General features: G+C 35.9%; 1 protein-coding gene across 1 annotated transcript in view; it reads left to right on the plus strand.

Moving 5' to 3' along the window:
- Positions 1 to 21,412, plus strand: part of SYNE1 (spectrin repeat containing nuclear envelope protein 1) — a 288,350-nt gene that overhangs the window by 78,570 nt on the left and 188,368 nt on the right. The window contains 14 exon segments of the mRNA XM_054514453.1: positions 2,959 to 3,071; positions 3,610 to 3,778; positions 7,301 to 7,397; positions 8,745 to 8,947; positions 12,122 to 12,286; positions 13,789 to 13,941; positions 14,378 to 14,521; positions 14,850 to 15,023; positions 16,094 to 16,252; positions 17,903 to 18,067; positions 18,622 to 18,756; positions 19,606 to 19,764; positions 20,005 to 20,213; positions 20,477 to 20,585. Of these exon segments, the coding sequence (XP_054370428.1) occupies positions 2,959 to 3,071; positions 3,610 to 3,778; positions 7,301 to 7,397; positions 8,745 to 8,947; positions 12,122 to 12,286; positions 13,789 to 13,941; positions 14,378 to 14,521; positions 14,850 to 15,023; positions 16,094 to 16,252; positions 17,903 to 18,067; positions 18,622 to 18,756; positions 19,606 to 19,764; positions 20,005 to 20,213; positions 20,477 to 20,585 (2,154 nt within the window).

The following is a 21,412-nucleotide window of genomic DNA, read 5'->3' on the forward strand; positions in this document are numbered from 1 at the left end:
TGATCCATACTCTGCAACAATAATTATTTCTACTTTCTGTGGGTTGTGTTGTTCTGGTGGTGGCTAAATGTTAGTGTCTTGTCATGGTGATTTGAACTGTGGTATCTGTGTATCGTGCAACCAATATTCAGAATTGCTTTCAAGTGTTTTTGCTTCTTCTACCTGAAGTAGGTCAGGTATTACTATTTTAATTTCTACAGTAAAATTCCATAGGGAGTTCATAATATTGGGTGCGTTGTTCAACCAGTATGAGCTAATTGGTGAAACAGGAAAAAGGGAATAAATGCACTAACTGTGCTGATAGTCAGCGCAGGTGACATTCATGGGGGGAGAAAATGAGAATGCAGTGAATTTTGATAGTGTTGTGATGACAGATAGCATGATAGCCATCTGTGATGGCAGATAGCATGCTGGGGTAAACAGGAAATTTTCCAGATGAATGTAAATAATTGTACCATCGTTCTATGCTGAGTCCAAGTTCTCATTTAAAACCAAAGCAGTGAGGTTTTTTCTGTGGATTTGCATAATATGTGTGAGAAAAATGTATTGGTGAAAAAATATGCTGGTGAGATGATAAAAGAAACTGAACCAGTAAATGATAGGGAAAAGATGCTGTAGAGAAAGGCAGTATTGAGGCTATATTGTTTTTTTTTCTCCTCTATCACTACTATATTAAAATTTTTTTTGTAAATTTGTTATTTTTTGTGTTTAGGATATGGGTAGGGTTTTTTCATCAAAAAGCAATGTTATAGTATGAAAAGCTGAGAAGTTTCATGGTCACCTGATTCCTTTTTATTAGAACAATTGTAGCTCTTCTAACTTGAGTAGTAACTAATTGAATTTTAAAAAAAATTAAAATCTTTAAGGAAGATACGGATTTTTTCAGGGTCTTGTCTCTTGTAATGCTAAATTTCATTAATTTCTTGGTAGCATCAAAGATTTCAGGATTTATAGGATTTGACATTTGTTTAAAAAAAATTAACAAGTCAAACACTCTTTTGTTCTTAGAATGTGAACACTGTAGACCTCCTTTTGATACATTCATAAGAAGTACAAAAGAGTGCCCTAAACTATTTTTTATTTGCATCAGAAATGCTGTGGTGAGGGATTTCCATGCCAACAAATAAACTTTGATTTAGGTTAATCTGTGCCAGGGGAGTTTTCCCATGGGAGTGGGATGGAAAAAGCTTCAAGAGAAGTATATATAATTATATCTGTTCCTGGAGTTTGTTTTGTTGCTCATATTTGAATTGATGAATCCAAATGTGCTACTGAATAGTACCAGAATGCATTCATGTATTTTTTTCAGTCCTTGTGGCCTTCTGGTTTGTTTGTTTGTTTGGATTTGTTCTGCTGACATCATTGCTTCCTTTTTATCTTTGTCTCATCTGACAATGGGTTATTTTAGTGAACTTTATAGCTTATGGCCTAATTGAATTTAGTACAAAATGTACAAGCTTATTTGGACAAATCTTGCACAATCAGGCAAGCACCTATGCTTATTTTAATTGCTGTTGCTACCGAGATCCAGGAATTAAGGGCAGTGTGTGTGCTTGCTGAGGGTCATTTCCCAGAGTAGGATTTCATTTTATGAGCGTGCTGTATATAAGTTTTCATGATTCCTGTTGATGTTGGATGAAACTACTGTGATTTGTTTTGACTCACCAGTTAGGGGTGCATGTTAGGGGCATCCATTTGCATCCTTTGCATCCCTTGTATGTCGAGGTCTCAAACACAGCTGAGACATTGTTCCAAATCTTCCCTTTATGTGAGACTATGTCAGTCAGGAGTCTTCAGCATGGTAAAATCAGCACATCACCTGCATCTGAGAAAGCCTAGCTCATTTCTCTTCACAGCAAGGTGTTGGCTGAAGCAGAAAACAATGAAAACCCAGGCAGGTTGATGGGGATAGTGGGGCCATTTAGTGAGCTGAGCCAGAGAATTTCCACTGATTCCTCCTGTGCAAGCACCGAGATTTGGCTGGGGAGAAGCCCTTCCTTGGCACGTAGGAATAAATACTTATGGAGGATCTGTGCAGAAGCCTGCATTTTGTTCCCTGAGGTGAGAGAGGGGGAACCTTTGTACGATCTTCTTTGCTGGCAGGCTTCTGAGCACCTTGTGCTAGCAGCTGTCTGTCTGCAGTGAAAAACCCCCCACCATTCCGTGCTCTCTCAGCTGCTCTCCGGGGACTTGACGTGTTACTGCTAAGAGTATCTCTTCAAAGACTGCTGCCAGTCATTCAGTTCAATATGTAATCTCCAGGAAGCCGTTTGAAGCGGTGTTGCTTAGTTACAGTTGAAGCATGCTCTGCCGTAGGGCTTGCACTGCTACGGCTCAGATCGCAGCAATACAGGTCGGGTACCACATTCCGCAGTCGCTCGTGCAGGGCTGAGACAGCCATCCTGAAGTCTTTTGATGGTGAGAGAGCGAAAAGTTTACTAAATATGGAATATGTACTTAGAGAAGAGCTATAGATTTTCTTCCTATATATAGCAGAGCAGATCAGTTGCTTAAAATTTCAGTCTATACTTAGCAAAGGTTAGTATCTGTTATAAAGATTTAAAGAGTAAATTTAGTAGGATTATGCTTTTGGGATGTTAGCATACTGGCAGACTGACTTTCAGAGATTATTTAATACAGTTAAGGGTTCTTGTTTTGTTAAACCTTTTGCAGTGTATCCTGTTTTAAAATCTTTCATAATTGTTCGACATGGCTGTAACAGAGCTTCACATAAGGGAGTTCCCTGTGTAAACGTTTAAGTTGCTGTAAATGCTTATGTGGTGTGCGCTACCTTGCATGGAAATGTGAGAGCACGATCAAATAGTTAACTACATTGAGTCATCAGAGCCAGCTTAAAACTGTGCTTATTAGTTAGATAGCCTACTGTGAGCCTTTTCTCTCCCTCTCCTCCCTCCCCCCACTCTCTCAATATCTCTCTCTTTCTTAAAATCCAATCAGGATCTGCTGAAAAACATAGATGGTCACAAAAAGGCATTCCACGAGATCCACAGGACCAGGTCTGTTAATGGCGTGCCTGTTCCACATGACCAGTTAGAGGATATGGCAGACAGGTAAGGCTTTCAATCTGAAATGAAAAGCTTCTGTGCATGAAGGGGAGCCTGTTTGCTTTTTTATCTGTTCATGCAGAGATCACTGTCTAGTTACATTTCTCAGTGGCAAACTGGATGGATGGATGGATGGAAAAACCTCCTAGAATATACATAAAAATATACTGAAAAACCTGATGCTTTTAAGATTGATAAGAATCAAAATAAGCAATAAATTTTGGATAGGAATACTTTTTTTATAGTGATGCTGTTGTTACTTGTCCCTGGAAGAAATGTTATATAACAGCCAGGATGTATGTGAAAAGAAAAGAAAAATGACTTTGCAAAACTTAATAACAGAAGTGAACTGATGTTTTCTATGATTAAAAAGAAATGTAATTAGTTTATTGTTCAAGAGCAGTCATTAGATTATCATCACACATAATTAAATGTTTGTAGATTTTAATGAGGTGAAAGATTAGAAAAATATCCGAACTGCTTTCAGTGTCTTCTGCAAAAATGAATATTGCTCTATTATATTATACTGTGATTCATTTTATAGGTTTAATTTTGTTGTCTCTTCATCTGAGCTCCATCTGTTGAAGATGGAGTTTCTGGAACTGAAGTACCGTCTGCTGTCACTCTTAGTCTTTGCAGAATCAAAGTTAAAATCATGGATTATCAAATACGGAAGGCGAGAGTCCGTGGAACTGCTTCTTCAAAATTATATTGTAAGTTGGGGTTGTCCTCTTTTTATAACCATTTTTGAAATTTTCATATTTAAGTTTGCTAGAATTGTATAAAAGAGCAGACACAGATATCAGATTTGTCAGTCATCAACTTTATGACTGTATTCCTATGAAATATATCTTCAGAGGTCAATCTGTCTTCCCCATGGAGGAACTTTAGTCAAAAGGCTAAAAGTAAAAATTATTCTCTTTGCATTATTTTTTGAAAAAGAGAAATATTATTCCAGCTGCTGTCCAGTGATTAATTTAGCAAGCATGTCTGGAGGTTCCAAATCCTAGATTTTTGCTTCCTTTTTATAGCAATTCCAGAGAAATTAATTTATTCTTCTTTTACACCGGGATGGAAGCACTTTATAGTGACTCTATACAGTTTAAGAGCTAAAGACAGAGGAGGAATTTGGCATGCATTCACACACGATATTTTTAGTCTTCCAAAAGACAAATAAAAAAGAATGTTATTTTACCTTCATATATTTCTTTAATATAATATACCTATAGGGGATTAATTTTCTTCTTCTAAAGAATGATTTTTCTTTTCCTACTCAGAATTAGTATATTAAACCCTTTTTTAAAATTTCTATTCTGGAAAGAGTTTGCTCCAGCTCTGCATGAGCCATTTACAATGTTAAGGAACAGAAACTCTTGACTTACAAGTCTTCATTGATAAATTCTTCTTCAGTGTTACGCTGCTGCTTCTTTTTAAATTCACACGTGCAGTGCCAAGTGTAGGTAGAATGATAGTACTGCTGCACTTCTACATTAGGGCATGAAGGATTCTTTCAAAAGCAGGGTTGGTCTAAATATATTCTTCCCTTCTATCTAATCCATATGGGGAAACTTGCACACAAAAATTAAGTCTGAAAAAAATAATGCAGCTACAGAACCATTCAGAGCCAGGTCAATGAGCAGAGAAAATTACTGATGTCCCCACTTTTTTGAAAAGAAAATTTCAAACTCAGTGAAATTTGGGTGAAATTCTCACTCTTCAAAGTGTTTAAACTCTAGCAGTTAGGGACACACAAAAATTCAAGAGTCAGTTAACCTTTTATAGACAAGCTTTACAAACTTCAGATAATTACTTGATTTAACTTAGTTCACTGGAGTGATGTGCAATAACTAGGACTGTAGTCCATTTTTTTACTCTCTAAGACTGTAAAAAACACTACTAAAAGGTGACAAGGGAAATAATAAAAAAGTAGTAGCTTGAACTTTTAGGGTTTTTTAGTAACGTTCTTTTTTTTTTTCCTTTAAGAGGAACATGAAGTTATTAATTTGTATATTAGTTTGCAAGTGCCTCAATTGTTCTTGTAATTCACACCACTGATGCTGAGGTGGTCTTTAGGGAAGGAAGATGCTTCCTTGCATTATTTTTGAAACTGTATAGCATCAAAATGAGGAAATCAGGACAAGAAGATAAATAAATCTCATTTTCACTCTTGAAATGGCCTTGACTCCTGCTCCTTCAGGATGTGATGGAAAGAGGATTGATGTGCTTTGGCTTACCTGGGACCAGTTTTCTAGGACTAAGGGACAAGTGTTACTCTTCCAATATATTAGGAGTCTTACATAGGAAAGCTGTAGTCAGTACCTTATAGTCAGAGTGATTATATTAGCAGGAGATAAAAATGTAAGTCTGTTTGTCTGCCAAAACAGACTGGGGAATGTCAGCATTCTAGGAACATGCGTAATTAGGATCTGGATAGAGCATATGCCTGGAAAATATTTATGTACTGTAGCTTAAAAATAAAAGTGGTGATTTTTACTTAATCTTAGCCTCTTTCCACCCGTCTGTCATACACCAGAAGTAAAGGTCAGCACAGACTTGCACACCATCAACCTGAATAATAAATTGTACCAAATTCCACTGTAATGGAGATACTAGGTACAGTTATCCATGGATTTTACCCCATGGAAATGTGTTGTAGCACTGCTGTGTTAGCACTTTTTTAGCATCATATGCTACACTGGTTTGAGAAAGCTGCTTATTTTCTTCAAGGAGTCTTGTCAGATGGTAGACAATATTAATCAGTAAAATATCTTTATTTAATTTTTGAAAACATTTCAGATAGCTCTTGATATCATTGTTATATGAGTTTTTTTGCTCTTTCAGGTGAAGTCTTGGAGGTTTTGGTTCAGGTTAACATGTCTGCATGGGTTTGGCAAAGGTGAAATCATGAGTTTGTCACACAATTCATGATAAAGCCTGTAGGTTTTCAGACATGGCAGATTTTGTTTTAACAGGAGAACAGAGAAAAATTATGATTGTTCTTGACTTCTAGTTTCCTTAGTTATAAACACAGTTCTAAATTATCTACTAGAAAGCTGTTGTAACCTGACATAGCAACTGTCAAAGGTTTTAAATAGGAGGGTTTTAGATATATACTGGCAGAATTATTTTTAAGTGCATTTTTCATGTTATATAATATGGGTTTATGAACACACAAGATCTGATTCTCCTGCTTAAAATACATTGAACATGGACTTTATTTGAAACCTGCTTTAATCAAAATCACACTTGCCTGATTTTGTCTATTCTGGCATTCAAACCTTGTATAGACATATGTAGGGGTATGCATCCCTTTATTTTGTAATCTGTAGCTGGGGAGGGGTGAGATGTAACATAAATTACAGAACCATTCCAAACTCTACTTTTCTCTTCCTGTTTTAACACTGGTAATGCAAGATATAATGTAGAGCTATAATTCTGTATTGCACTTAAAGGAAATAACATTTCTGAAAGACATGTAAAAAAAGGTCAATTTCATTTGCCATAAGGGATAAGGAGGCATAAATGTCAGAGGCATAAATTTTTTACCAAAATATTTCCAGATAATTTATTCATCGCACTTTAACACATCACAGAGCTAAACCATCACTCACAAAGGAACAGAACTGTGTCACACTTTGGAAAAGCAGCATCTCTTTGTGCAGTGTTTCCATGATCTTACTTTTTGGCAGCTGCAAAGGAGGTAAAGAAAAATTGAAGAATAAAGCAAAAGTTTTTCATCTGTTAAGGTGTAACCTGTCTTACTGCAAAGGCTTAGTACAGGAACAATTGGATTTGATTTTTGTGGTGACATATATGGAGGAAAATTTCTGTTTTATTAAAACTATTCCACTTAGTCACTTAGTTTGGAGGGTAAAACAGTTTTCATTAAACAACTTTTTAGTTACTCAGTTTCTGTATATTGTAAGTATCATATGCCAGTGATTTCCAGCAACAAGACAGCAAATAAGAAAACTTCAAATAACATTTCCTTGTGGAAAGTAAGTAAATCTGTATTTGAAATTATATACTCTGCTGTACCATTAAATTGAAAAGGTGACATTTTTATGCTGTTTTATAATTAGGGTATTTAAAATATTATTTTATAATGATGAAAATATGAATGGAGGAATAATGAAGTTAAATGTCATCAGTATCCTGATGTAATTTTATATAAATTATTGCTAATCCTAATACCCATCTTTATTTTATCTGTTACGATGTTTTCTTCTTTTCAGTCTGTTATTGAAAATAGTAAGTTCTTTGAGCAGTATGAAGTTACCTACCAGATCTTGAAACGAGCAGCTGAAATGTATGCCAAAGCAAATGGCTCAGGTAAATGTCTATATTTCTTTGTCACTAGTATGTGGGCACCTGGTCCAGAGCAGCCTGCTGCTTCTGAATCTCCAGAGGAGAGGGGTGGTCATCTTCAGACTTCCTCCTGGGAAAAGCCCATTGTCCATGCTAACTCTTGGATTATTTCAGTGTTGTTAATTTGGGATGAAATATTGTGATAGAAACCAAATTAGGAGTAGGGAAAATCGTGTTCTAGTGCCTGGAAATACTCCCTGGCTTTGCTTAATTTAAAAGAAAAAGACAACTGGGAGTTGGTCCCAGTATTGTAGTTGCAAAATCATCCTTTGGTTTATTGGAGGTAATTCATTAAGTTTGAAAACCTGCAAGAGGAACTCAAATGGTAGTTGCAGTATGGACATACATGAGAAAAAACATATAGCTGGTTCAACAGCTGCCTCCTGTCATTCTTGAATGCTGCTGAGTTCAGTGAGTTCGAGGGCAATATTTGACCTAGATAATTACAGACATGAGATCACTTTAATCATAGCACAATAATGTCTTTGGAGGATTTTTGCAGCTGCTGCTAAGGGGGGGAGGAAATGGATACTTTTGTTTGTTGTGAAATTTAAATTGATAGTGACATCCAAGTTTTACAAAAGTAAACATTTTTCAAAGGTATTCTTACAAATAAAAAAATCAGAGACTTATTCAATGCTATTAATAAAATCCAGTAGCAAATTCTGTTCTAAAGAACAAGTACTAACATATATGAATTCAGCAATAGCAGTTCAAATTGGCTAAAAACTCTTTAAAACAAATATATTCTGCATCTTTTCTGAAGTCTCAGCATTTGCTTGCCCTTTTTTTCTTCACTCTGTTTGTTTTCCACTGGAATGAGAACACATTTTTTCCTTTCTTGCCATGTGGAAAATGCTAAAAGTTAAATGGCAAAAATTAACAGGAGTTTGGTTTCAAAGTCAATGGCAGGAAGATCAGAAGTTCATTCCATACTTTTCAATGTAGACATAATATGTGTTTTTATATTATGCAACTCCCATTTACTGCTATTTTTAAGTCAAGCCTGTCTCTTGACTTCTTTTATTGCAGATTTGAAATGGACACCACACACAATATGCAGTGTTACTGTTTTAATTTAACACTCATTTTATGTACTTTCCTAAGTCTTTAATTCACACATTTAATTTCTCAGTCATGATCTTGTGCTAAAATTGGGCTATGAACTGAACATTCGTATATAAAAGCCTACTGAAATAGAAGTTACATTAAAATAACATTCCCTGATGACAGTGAATAAGCATGATATAAAATTAATCTTTACAGAAATGGTAATGAAACAAAATAATCAATGTCTTTCCTGTATTTCAGTGGAAGAAGTTGAGAATGTGATGAAATTCATGAGTGACACCACAGCTCAGTGGAGGAACCTCTCAGTAGAGGTGAGAAGTGTAAGAAGCATGCTGGAAGAAGTAATTGCTAATTGGGACAGATACAGCAGCACTGTGGCAGGTCTGCAAGCTTGGCTTGAAGATGCTGAAAAAATGCTGAATCAGCCTGAACATTCCAAAAAGGTATGTGCTCGTAGCATTTTCATATGGCTGTTTTGTAAATTGTGAAACACTGGAATTTTTTTTTTTGCGTTTGCTTAGGTTTTGCTCAGACTTTGACATCCTGTCTTCATTCAACACAGGAGATTCAGTGTTTGCTTGTATAGCATCTAGAGACAAATATATGTGTGCCCAAGTATATACATATATATATATACACATACACGAATATATACACAATGGAGAAAGCCTCATCTGTGGTACCATGGCTAGAGGCATCTTTGACATGAATATAGGGCAGCAGTATTGCTCAGAGATGGGAATGTTGCATGATTAACTCAAAGGCAAATACAGCTCTTAGCACCAAAGTGAGTAATCATGGACTACCTATAAAGACATTTCCACTGACTTTTCTAGATGACAGATTTCGGTACTCATAACCTTCAAAGAGCAGTGTTATTAATATGTGTTGTTATATTTGATGGCGGATTAATTAACCCATTTCCCTGGCATTTCAGAAATCTTTTAGACAATTGATTTTTGGGGACCTGAAGTTATAAAGATAGTTCTTCTGGTTAGGTTTTTTTTTTTTTCCTGTTGTAATGTTAGAGTACTGAGGCGCTGAGATTTATGTTTGTAAACCTTCAATAATAACCTGGAATGACTTGAATAGTCCTGCGTTTAATAAGCGCTGAATTTGCACCTGATCCCAACGTAGCAGCTGTATAGCTCTTCACACTCAAGTAGGGTTCTCATGGGCTGTAAGATGGCAAACTGACATCAGTTCAGGAATGAGCATTTCATGTTATGTGAAAAAACAGTAGACTTTTTTTTAAAGTTTGTTAGTTCAAACTGATGTAAATTAATGGAATACACTTCTAAAATAAAATAAAACAGTGAAAAAAACAGTCTGGCATAATATAGATTCAAAAAATTGTTACTTGGCAGGAAGGATGACTTCTGCTGATCAAGGTGATCTTAGATACTATATATGTTTTATGTAAGTAACTGGACAATTATTAAAATGAAATATTCTTAAATCCATGCATATGAATAAAATCAAAACATTTACTTTTCTGTTTGGATGTATAACTTTATCTTCAAAGATTTTCAAAGCAGAAATTTGAACATGCCCATACAGTACATACTTGCTTTTAGTTTCTAACATAAATCCAACAAGTAATTCTTTTCATTCTGATACATGATTTCAAAAATTCAAGAAATCTTGTTGAAAACCTTAGACATGAAGCTTTATTCTTCCCAAAATGCTATTTTTTTTTCCTTAAAAATACATTGGCTCAAACTGTTAAAGGTAACTGTGTGGTAGCATCTGTCTGTAGACTGAGATACATATTTTAAAAGTTCTACTTTTAATGTTGATTTAAGGAAGTCACTAGATGAGATTTTTCAAACTGTTCCTTCTACAGCTCCTTTGTTTACTTCCACTACCTCTTAAGCACTTTCCGTAATTTCACTCTAACTGCATCCTCCCACACTTTTCTCACACAGCTGTATCCAAAAGGTTTTAGAGAGCTTCTAGATCTCATCTAGTGACTTCCTTAAAAAGAGGTGCATTGTTTTAATTGAGAATGAGGTGTGCTTCCCACACTTGTTTAAAATTAACACGTCTTAGGTTGGCTTCTGAAATGGAGAGCCTCCCCAGCCAGGTCTGCAGAAGGTAATGGGTTGTGGGAATAAGGTGCAGAAACAAGGATGTGAGTAGTTCACTCCACATGCTTTTTTTCTTCTTGCCCTCTAATGAGCCTGACCATTGGAAAGCTGACCAGTGCCAGATTCAGTAGACTTTATTCTTTTGGATGTGCTCATAAAGATTAGCCTTTGTACAAAGCAAGGGGGTTGCTCCACTGCAAGTGAAAAAAGCTTCAAACTGCAGATGCAGTTTACTGAGCTGATTAAATTTTTTCACTGATATTTTAGTACAGAGCACCTGAATCCTATTGATCTCAGCTTTAAGGAACTGAAACACTGTGTGCTGTTCAATTCTCTCTTCAATATATTTGACAGGTATACAACCACGTGACTTTTTCTTTACAGTTGCATCTGAATTTCTTTTATATGGGGATGAGTTCTGACGAATACAGTTTCAGAACTGTAGCTCTGAAATTTGGGGTGGCTGACAGTGTGGTTGGATAGGAATTTTTCTCATGTACCATTGAGCAAAGGACTGTATTGGACTGTCACATGGAAGGTGAATGGTTTTGGAATTATAGGGTTGATATAATTGATATATATATTTTGTTTACGACTATCAATATAGATTGATAGTCGTAAACAAAATGCATCACTGCCCCTCCTAAATCTGAGGATCAGGTAGCTTGAATCCTTCTGATTACTCTTTCTCCCCTGAAGGAAGGCACCCTCATGATCCAGTCTGTTTGGAACAGACTGTGCTATTCATTGAATTATGCATTGTTTGGGACAAGGGTACTGGGGACAAGCCAAAACCATGTCAGAGAAGATGTGGACAACCATGAGACAGTGCTTGAGTCCTGTTTTGTTTGTAGATATAGGTGGAGCCATAGAGCCTAGGGATACCTGCCTTAGGAACAATTGCCCCTTGTCAGGAACAGAGAAAAGGAGGGAATTGGTCTTTGTCTTCTCTACCAGTTTATGTGTACATACCTGCCTACAAGATGTGTATAGTTTATTAGGCCGTTTCAGTGAGGGGGACAAAATCTCTGACAACCATCTCTTTCCCCTCTGTGCTCACCTGCTCTAAGATAGGAGGAAGCAGTGATAAAAAACAATCAGTCTTCAAAAGCCTTGTGAGAGGCCAGACCTTGGAAAGCTGCACGTGGTTCACAGGAGGGGAAGGACCACTCCACAGCTTGTATATGGCTGGGTTACTGTCAGCCCACACTGTTTAAGGACAACACAGAAAATACTTGAGTCCTAACAGCATTTTCAATTATGGATTTTTCTCTTAAGGAGGAGTTTCATTGGTTTAACTGAAGTCACTCATGGGAGTAAAATGAGCTGTAAGTAATTTTTAATTCCACAGGTTATATTCACGGACATTAAAATCCTGTTGTGGCATATTTGTTGTGAAGAGTATCAGAAGATAACTGCTCAACAAGATTTTATCAAGTCATGAGCGGGTGATTAAATTTTAGGTTTATGATTTAAGATAAAGACTAATTGAAAAGGTGTTGGGACTGTTTTTATTTTCTTCCTCAGGATTTCTTCCGGCACTTACCTCATTGGATCCAACAGCACACAGCCATGAATGATGCTGGTAATTTTCTAATTGAAACATGTGATGAGACCATTTCCAGAGATCTTAAACAGCAGCTTTTATTGCTAAATGGAAGATGGAGAGAATTGTTTATGCAAGTTAAGCAGGTAGATGATTTTGCCCTTGTTACTTTTAAATATTTATTTTGTCATTTCCAGGGAAGCAAGACAGATTGTCCTGTTGGCAGGACTATAGGACAGCTTTCTAAAGTGCCTAACTGTTCATCAGTATTTAAATTAGAAATTACTCCATGACAGTAATTTATTGTATTTGGTCTCTTCTTTTATTTACCTTTTTGGTTTTACAGCTATTTGGGGGCTAGTGAGGGGACATTCTTAACTAAGCTGTAGTTTTTCATCATAGTCACCTGTCTTGACACAGTAAATGTTATTGATACATAACTTCTGTTCTACAAAGAAAGTTACTTTTTCAGTACCTATTGCTACTGTAAAAGCTCTGTGAAGCTAAACAGTGAACATGCTGAAAATTATTATTTTCACTACTCTTTAAAGAAAGCTCCTTCAAATTATTGTATGGCAACCATAAGCAGGGACAATAATTAATTTAATTAACTAAATTTTTTCCCCATTTTGGTCAGACTTTACTTCTATCTTGCCTACAAGCAGGCTCTTATAGTAAACGAATAAACCTATCCTTTACCTCATGTAAGAGATTCAGCTGATACAAAAAGAGTTGTGGTTTCTATATTTGCCCTTTAGAAACCAAAGAGAAGATGTGATCTTAATTACACAGAACTATTTCATAGCTCATAAACACGTTAGAAAATATCTTTGTTCTAGTCAATATACATAAATCTATATTGTCCCCTTTCAGTGATTTTTAAATAGCAGTTGCCTGTTTGAAGGTACTGAATCTGTTTCCTTTACTGGCATTATTATCTCCTATGCAGTCAAGTTAAAAGGAAAAGCAGAAAATGATTGTCTCTCTTCTATTGTAACTTTTCCAGACTGTTGACAAGAGTGCTCTCAAGCTTTACTTGCTGATGCTATTTAGGATGATTCACTGATGTAAATGTCTCTTCCACTACTTAATGCAGCTTCTTTCATATGCTGGCTTTGTGGGTTTTTTTTTCTCACAGACTTTTTCACCATTTCTGTCACACAGCTCTTTCTACTTTCTAAGGCATGTGTTTCCCCTTCCCCCAGCCAGCATTCCTTCATTAAGATTTCCCTTATTCTTTAGCTTTTCTAGACTTTTCATGTTTTATTCTCTTTGCTGAATTTTCAAAATTGATGTTGTAGGTAGTGAGAAATTAATTGAACTGTTGATTCTAGGGTAGAAACAAACGAGTCTGGTATTCCCCAGACCTTAAAAGAGGCTGATCTCCTGTATGGCTGACCTTTGTCTTAGCATCATTACTATTGAAACTAATGCAGATAATAAATTTAGATTGCTTTCCATTATATTGTATTTCATTAAATGGAATATTTCCAGCAAACAATTGCACTGAAAGCATGCTAATTCTCTTAAATCATTACTTATTTGCTAGGTATGTAATTTGGTCTAATTTGGATTGGGGTTTTTTGTTTTGTTTGGGGTTTTTTTTTGTTGTTGTTTTGTTTTGTATTTTTTCCTTTCTCCTTTTTAGTATGCTCGAGCAGATGAACTGGACAAAATGAGGAAGGAGTATGCGGATGGTGTGGCCCATCTGACAGCTTTTATTGATGGAAGCAATGCAAAATTTTCAGTCCCTGTAGAAGTGTCCTTTCATGATGTCAAAATGTTTGTGCAAGATTTAGAAGTAAGTGTCTGCCATTCGTTTCTTTCTTCCTCCTTCAAAAGAAAGAAAATTGCAACTGTTTAATTCTGATAGCATAAATTTATTAATTTATTTCAGTATGCATTCCCATTATTAATTGGGGTTTTTATCAGTGGTGCTGGTTTTTTTTTTTTTGCATGGTTTCAGCTATATCTAAAAAATATATAGTTGTATTCTATTAGTGACATTTTTAGAGAAAATTTCCAAAACACTGTCTCAGTAGGTATTTCTTTCTTTTTAGTTTCAAATCATATTCAGGTGAGTTGATTGATACTCTTTGGCTCCGTTTTCATGGATTTGAAATATGATCCAGGGACAAAAATAATTTACAATTAGAATTTATATCATTCATCATTCTTTTATCTCCCATGAACACATAAATACTGTTGTTGAAATATTTTTGAAACACTTCTTTCAGAATATCAAGCAGAAATTGCCGGCAATGGAAGCTCAGTACAAAGCGGTTACAAGGACGGTGCAACTCATTACAAAAGAAGTTTCCCAAGAGGAAGCCAATGAAATGCTGGGAACTTTGACAAGGCTCAAAGAGCAGCTGGGCAAGGTTGCAGAATGCTTTTTTTTACTACAGATTGTAGACTGTTGTAATAATGAATAGTAGGGTCCTGTACATAAATTCTCACAGATATGCATTTGAACAAGTACATAGTTGTAACAATAGGTTGATTCAGGGTGGAGGAGGTGTTGCTTCTCTTAAATGCTAAGACTACCATCCTTAAATTTAATACTCTTTTCATTAAGGAGTAATTCAAGATCAGGACTGCTCTATCTTAAAAATGAGTAGGTAACAACTATATAAACCTACATGCAGAAAAAGCTGCTATTTATTGAATTTTACAACTGTTTCAATAACTGTTTTTCTTGACCAAAAGGTTAAGGAGTATTCCAGTGCCCTGCTGTATGAATGTCAACGTCTCCTGTCTCCACTGGAAGAACTGGAGAAACAAATCACACATTTTTATGAATCTCTTGAAAAAGTAAATGAAATAATTTCTATCCTGGATCCTGAAGCACAACCAACAACTGTTCTTAAACAAAAAGCCCAAGTAAGTTTCAAAAGCATCTCACGAAGGTCTGCTGCCTCTGAGTATTTGCAACCATCTTTCTAAGAATTTGGATTGTAACTCTGTAAGCTGAGCAGATATTCATTCAACAGATGTAGCCTTATCCTAACGTCAGCTAGGCATAAATACAAAAAAAAAATTGAAACTTTTGTTCCTATCTAGTGTCCTGGTTTAAATCCAAGAAGTAAACGTAAGACTTTTTTTTTTTTTTAATCTAGTGGAATTTGGACTGAAATACAAGAAATACATTGGTTTTTTTATTTAAGCAGATGAAAAATCAAGATCAGAAACTTCTCTAAGTTTCCTTGGACTATTATTGAAGTTTTTTAAAGGCTTGGAAAAGTGCTTTATTTGAAATTAATTGCGGTATAGCATTAACTTTTCTTAATGGCTAATAAGCATTTGTTTTTGGAGGAGTTCAGAGCTAGTCAGAACTCCCTTGAAAAGTTAAAATCAAAGTAGGATTTTTAAAACATTTTTTCAGCCTGTACTATTTCATGCATGTTTTTTCTTCCTCTCTTTTTAAAAGTATATTTCTCATTACTTAATGTAATTTATAATGAAATCTGAATTCCAAAAGCTGACATGAAGGATTAATTTGTTGAAAGGCAAGGAAGGAGCTAATGTACAGCTTAGCAGGAGCTAAGCTTTCTGCTACTGAGAGCTGTCATTCCTATGTCACTGTTGGTTATTTTCAATTATACTATAAATATAGAAATACCGGAAAATTAAATCACAGAATAATGTATTGACCTACAACGTATTGGCAGTGTAGATCAATAGACCTCCATTCTCTACCCAAAGGGTTTGAGTACATATCTGTATTTTGTTTTGTGAATAGCTAGAAATCTATTTGGGTACAACAGTTCACATCCAAGGAGAAAGTTGTGTCATCTATGTTATTCCATGTAATATTTTGTGTAGTCTCTTTGTGATAGTCCTGTGACCTCATCTCTTTTGTCTTTACTTTCAAAAAGCATCTTCCTGTTATTTTGCCAAACCGTTTTCCTCTTTGTTCCTGGCCAGGGTAGATATGGTTTTTTTTCTTTCAGGATTTGGTAGCTTATCAAGAAAACTGCAAGAAAGATGTGTCCCTAATTGAGAGAAATAGTCAGAGTATCCTTCAGTGTGTGGCTTCAACTGAAGTGTTAAAGCATTTTCATCAGTCAACATTTCAGAAGAAAGTTACACAAGTTCAGATTACTTTTCAGGTAAAAATGCCATACCTTGGTGCATATTTCTGAAAATTTGTTCATGTGCAGCTGATCCATCCTACTGTACCTACATTTCATCACTCTGTAGCTACTGTCCTGGATAGCTCACCTCTCTGATGTCAAGTTATCAACTAAAGATTTGTCTTTATCATGTAATAAGGGGTCAGGGGATTGACAGTCATGTTTTCCATGCACTTATTCAGAGGTGAGCCTGCCACAGAGGAACCCAGGATTTAAGAGAACTTTCACATGCCTCAAGGCCCTTTGGATGGAGGAACCTGAAATCCTACTGTTAGGGTTGCACTGTTTGCTGTTTCTCCTGACTTTTTATCTTGGCTTATCATCTGCTTCTATATTCCCACACATCCCCTTTCACACAAAGCATGGAAGATGGAAACTTGCCCATGCCACTATTGCTGGACTTTTTATTTCCTCAGAAAATGCAGTGGACTGTGAATATAGAAATCTGAAAATCTATTTCATTTGATAATCCAAAGATGTAGCCTTTGACCTATATTTCCCCTTACCTGTTGTCATCAGTTGCTACTGCTATTTTTGGGGCTGTTCGGCACCAGTGTAGAAATAACTGTTTAAGTTTAGCTTATTGTAGCTTATTGATGCACTTGTAACTTGGTAAAATTACCATGTTCAACATTAATTACTCTGTTTCTATAGGGCTGGGCTGTGGTTTATCTCTTTTGTGTTAGAAAATAAACCTAAAAAATAGGGTATAATCATACAAAGTGTGTCAGACTGGAAACTGGCAGTTTTTCATGTAAAGAGTACAACCCTATACAATTCTATTACTATGCAGATATTTTTATCAGAAAACTTTGAAAAGATTTAGCAAGATGTTCTAGTTGAGAAAGAAAGGTTTGATTAGCTGGCTGGGTAAACTCACCAATATTCTTTACACTGAGATTTGTAATCAGTGAGGATGGTGAAGTGGATGTACAGTAGGCAGTGATGCAAGTACCTTGCAGCAGTTCAAGTGCTGAACTGTTCATTTCTCCTGGTAAGTTTTCTTACTTGCCCATGAAATATGAGACACTGGATATTGCAGTGCACAGGGATGGACTAAAAAACAGACTAATAGAAGAGCTGTGACTAGGGTTGCAAAAGGAGGATTTCAGCAGCTAAACCACAAAATTTGCTGTCTTCTAAGCAGTTTTGTTCCCAGTTGCTTATCTGATGTACTGGTGTGATAATCATACAAACCTCTTCCAGGTCAGAAGAACTGTAGCATGGAACTGGTTGGATCCATGGGTCAAACCACCCTCACTTTGAGTCATTTTAGGGGAGATAGTTTGGTGCTAGGAAAAAGTGAAATGGCAAGCTTCTGATGATATCAGGTGCTTTACGTTTGAAAGCAGGATTTAGGAAAAAAACTCACTAATCAAATGGCAGAGGCATTCTGAAAATATCAGAGACATCTAATCTACTAGTTTTTATTTGAATGATGACATTAGCACACCCCTCAGTATTAAAAATAGGGAAAATGGGATCATGAGAGGAAGAAGCATGGTGAAAATCATATATTTAAAAGAGTGAAACAAATTAAATGCATGTTTTGTAAGGTCTTGGTAAAAGAGACCGAATAAAACTCAGTGTGAAAGTACCAGCTCATTTTCTTTGCTTGTGACTCAGAATATGGTCAGGAAAGCTGGTGAGTGGAGAAAAAACATAGAAGCAAATAGCCGTTTGATGAAGAAGTTTGAGGAGTCTAGAGCAGAACTGGAGAAAGTAATACAGATTGCCAATTGTTGCTTAAAAGAAAAAGGAAATCCTGAAGAGCTTCTCAGGAAACATAGCGTGAGTAAATTCTCTGACCTTCCTCATGGAAATCTTTGAGTGCATGACATAAAAGCCTGTTTAATTCTAAAATTGGTGTGGATTTCTTGCACGTGTAGAAGTTATACAGATCAGATCAAACTAATGTTAATATTGAAAAACAGAAAAGGAAATGATCAGCTCACTTACTGATGTAAGATTGGATGTAAGCAACCAGAAGGTGAAAAAATCTAGAGTGGGGCTTTCAGTAAACCATTGAGAGTTAGAACATTATATTTGAAAATCTAACACATCCACTGCTCTTTTTTTAGATTAATATCTGTTTCTGTATTATAACCGTAACATATGCATGTAACTTTGAAATGTCTTCTTGTTAAAATGCCATCTCAGTGTACTGGCTGAGAATAAATTAATTTGCTGGACTTTAAGTGGCTAGAAATAGTTACTTCCTTTATCCAAACATCAGTTCTTTAATGGAACAGAAATACCATTGAAACTTAGAGAGTGTATTAGGGAACTTCATGTTGGCATATCAATATCCAGCTTCATCTTCTCCCTTTCTGCCACCACTTCAGGAATTTTTTAACCAGTTGGATCAGAGAGTCCTAAATGCTTTTCTAAAAGCTTGTGATGAACTAACTGATATCCTCCCAGAACAAGAGCAGCACAGTCTGCAGGAAGCTGTGAGGAAACTCCATAGGCAGTGGAAGGTTAGTGAATGGTATCTCTGGATATTGTCAGTCTTTAGTTTTGGAAAGTTTCTGAATGACCTATATGTTGAAAAAAAATTAAAATGAAAGAAAACAAATTAGTTTGTATTATTTGGCTTCTCATACAATTGGGGGAAAAAAAAGGGGGAAAAGTATTTTACAATATTAGATACCTCTACTCCTACAAATAGCCTCTTGAAAAAACCCTGTTTAGTAAATTCAAGGAATGTGATAAATTAATTATAAAACCCTTTTTATTTAATTATTTCTTCCCAGCTATATACAGCCATAATGATACCTGTCTTGAGTACATGTGCTAGCATTTTTTTCCTTTATGCTGATGTTGGATAATTGCAGTTACTTTCCTGACCAAACAAACAAATTTGTCAGACATCAGGCCATCAGCCTAAATTGTGTCTTATGCCAAAGACTCAAACAACTGAACTAACTTTACTCACCACCTATGGAATTTTTTATCTGCTACAATATGTTGCTGGTCAAAGTTGGAGTGATGAATGAGGGGTCTCACTAACAGGCAGGCAGAAACCTATGGAAGCAGTTGTGAATACTATTTTATACAGGAAATATTTGCTATGTCTTGCCCAGAATGAAGATTTCTCTGTAATGTGCCCTATACACACACATTTTGGTGCACAACTGATGACCTTTTGATAAATCTAAGGCATTGGTAACAAAGTAGATATAAACAAACAAATCTGTTCATGAACATATATGTTTTATTTTCTATATTATCAGGTTTTAGACTATTTATTTGTAGCAAATTTACATGGAAGTAGTGGGAGTAGTGTTTTATCTCTGTGCTTCTTTATTGCCCCTGTGGGTGTGTAGGATCTTCAAACAGAAGCCCCTTATCATTTGATCCACTTGAAAATTGAAGTACAGAAAAGCAAGTTCCTGGTGACAGTGGAGGAGTGCAAAGCTGAACTAGCTCGACAGAACAAGGTGTTATCCAGAGAAGGCAATGAAAGAATGATCAAGGAACACATGGTATGAGTTCCATGCCTCCAGGGGGGTGTTTGCAGAAATACATTTCAATGTCAGTAATAAACAGAAGTTATGACTAACTCTTCAGCCAACAAACTCATTGTGTCCAGCTTATGACATATCATCTCTTGATCTTAAAAAAAATATATTTTCATTAAGTAGTTTATGAAAAATATATAGATATGCTGGGTGATTTCTTCCAGTTTGTATTTCTATTGAATTTTCTGCTTTGTCTCCCATCAGTTGTTCTTTGGTGATAAGGGATCTTACCACCTGTGTGAGAAAAGGCTACAAAGAATGGAAGAACTGTGCCAAAAGCTGCCAGTGTCTGATCCAGTGAGGGGGACATTGGAAAGCAGCCAGCGAATCCTGAAGGATCTGAAATCCCAGATAGACAGCACATACATGAAGCTGACAGAGCACTCGGACACCTGGAAGGGCTATAGGAGCAGGTGTCACCTCCATTCCTACTTGGGTCTGGCAGAGCCTCTTGCATGGTCACTTCTCTGTGTGTCATCATAGATCAGTTCCATGGGAAAAGTGATGCTGTGATCTTAGCTTCAAGTAGAAAACTATACTTTGTGTAAATTCCACAAATTATAGTGGGGCTTCAAGTGGATTTTATCATTTTTTGCCTACGCTTAAAAGGTTATTGTTTTGTGGTGGCAATTTTTGTCTGACTTGTTTTTTTTAATCCTTTGATATCTTATTTCAGATTTTCTGAATTGGCAAATTGGATTTCATCAACAGAAAGAGAGCTAAAGAAGATAAAGGAAAATGTTAATGATACTGCCAAATACAAGCAGTGTAAAGCATCTGTGGGGGTGAGCCCTTAGCTTGTCTTCTAACAAAGCTGTGGTCATTGCTACTGGGACTCTGGATAAAATTCTGCTCTGATGTAGTGCAACTGTTTTACTACAGAGACCATAGTAGCTCTGTTGATTCCTGGTATTCTTAAAAACATTACCAGGAGAAAGGTGCATGTTATAGCAAATGTAGCAGAAGTCCTTCTTTAATAATTTAGAGTGACAGGTCCCTTTCCCTCTATATTTAGAGCATAAAAATTATAGGGGTAGATAAAAAAAAAAAATTCCCCTCATCTTATTGCATGCAGAGTTAAAAGTGCTGCTCAAAGAAAAGCAAAAATTTTCTGGATTGCAGATTTTTGAATGATCTTACATATGTAATGACTTTTGAATGACCTTACTTGTAAGGAAATCTTTTACAAAAATTATCTTCTACCTGCAGTATAACAGGGGAGGAAAAAATACTCTACCATTCAGTTTTCTACTAGTGACTGGTAACAAAGTGATAGAATAGCTGAAGATTGAGTTGGTTGGTTAAATTAGTTTTAAACAATAATTTATTGTGACACTTGGGACATGACCCTTCTTTCTGTTTTTGGGTTTTTTTTTATTTCACATACTAGGAGCACCTCCATAGTTTAGATGTTTATGTGAAACTCATGAGCAGGTTATGACTCTAGATAAATAGAGAACCATTATTAGGATGACCTTGATAAAACTGATAGATCCTTAGCTTAATGGGTGTTCTCCTTCAAAAAGTCTGATTTACTCATATAGTTTCACTACTGCCAACATCTCATCAGCACTGCCACAAAGATACAAATGAACTACAGGTTGAAAAGAGA

This window comes from Molothrus ater, chromosome 3 (genome assembly GCF_012460135.2).
Source record: "Molothrus ater isolate BHLD 08-10-18 breed brown headed cowbird chromosome 3, BPBGC_Mater_1.1, whole genome shotgun sequence".
Lineage (NCBI taxonomy): Eukaryota > Metazoa > Chordata > Aves > Passeriformes > Icteridae > Molothrus > Molothrus ater.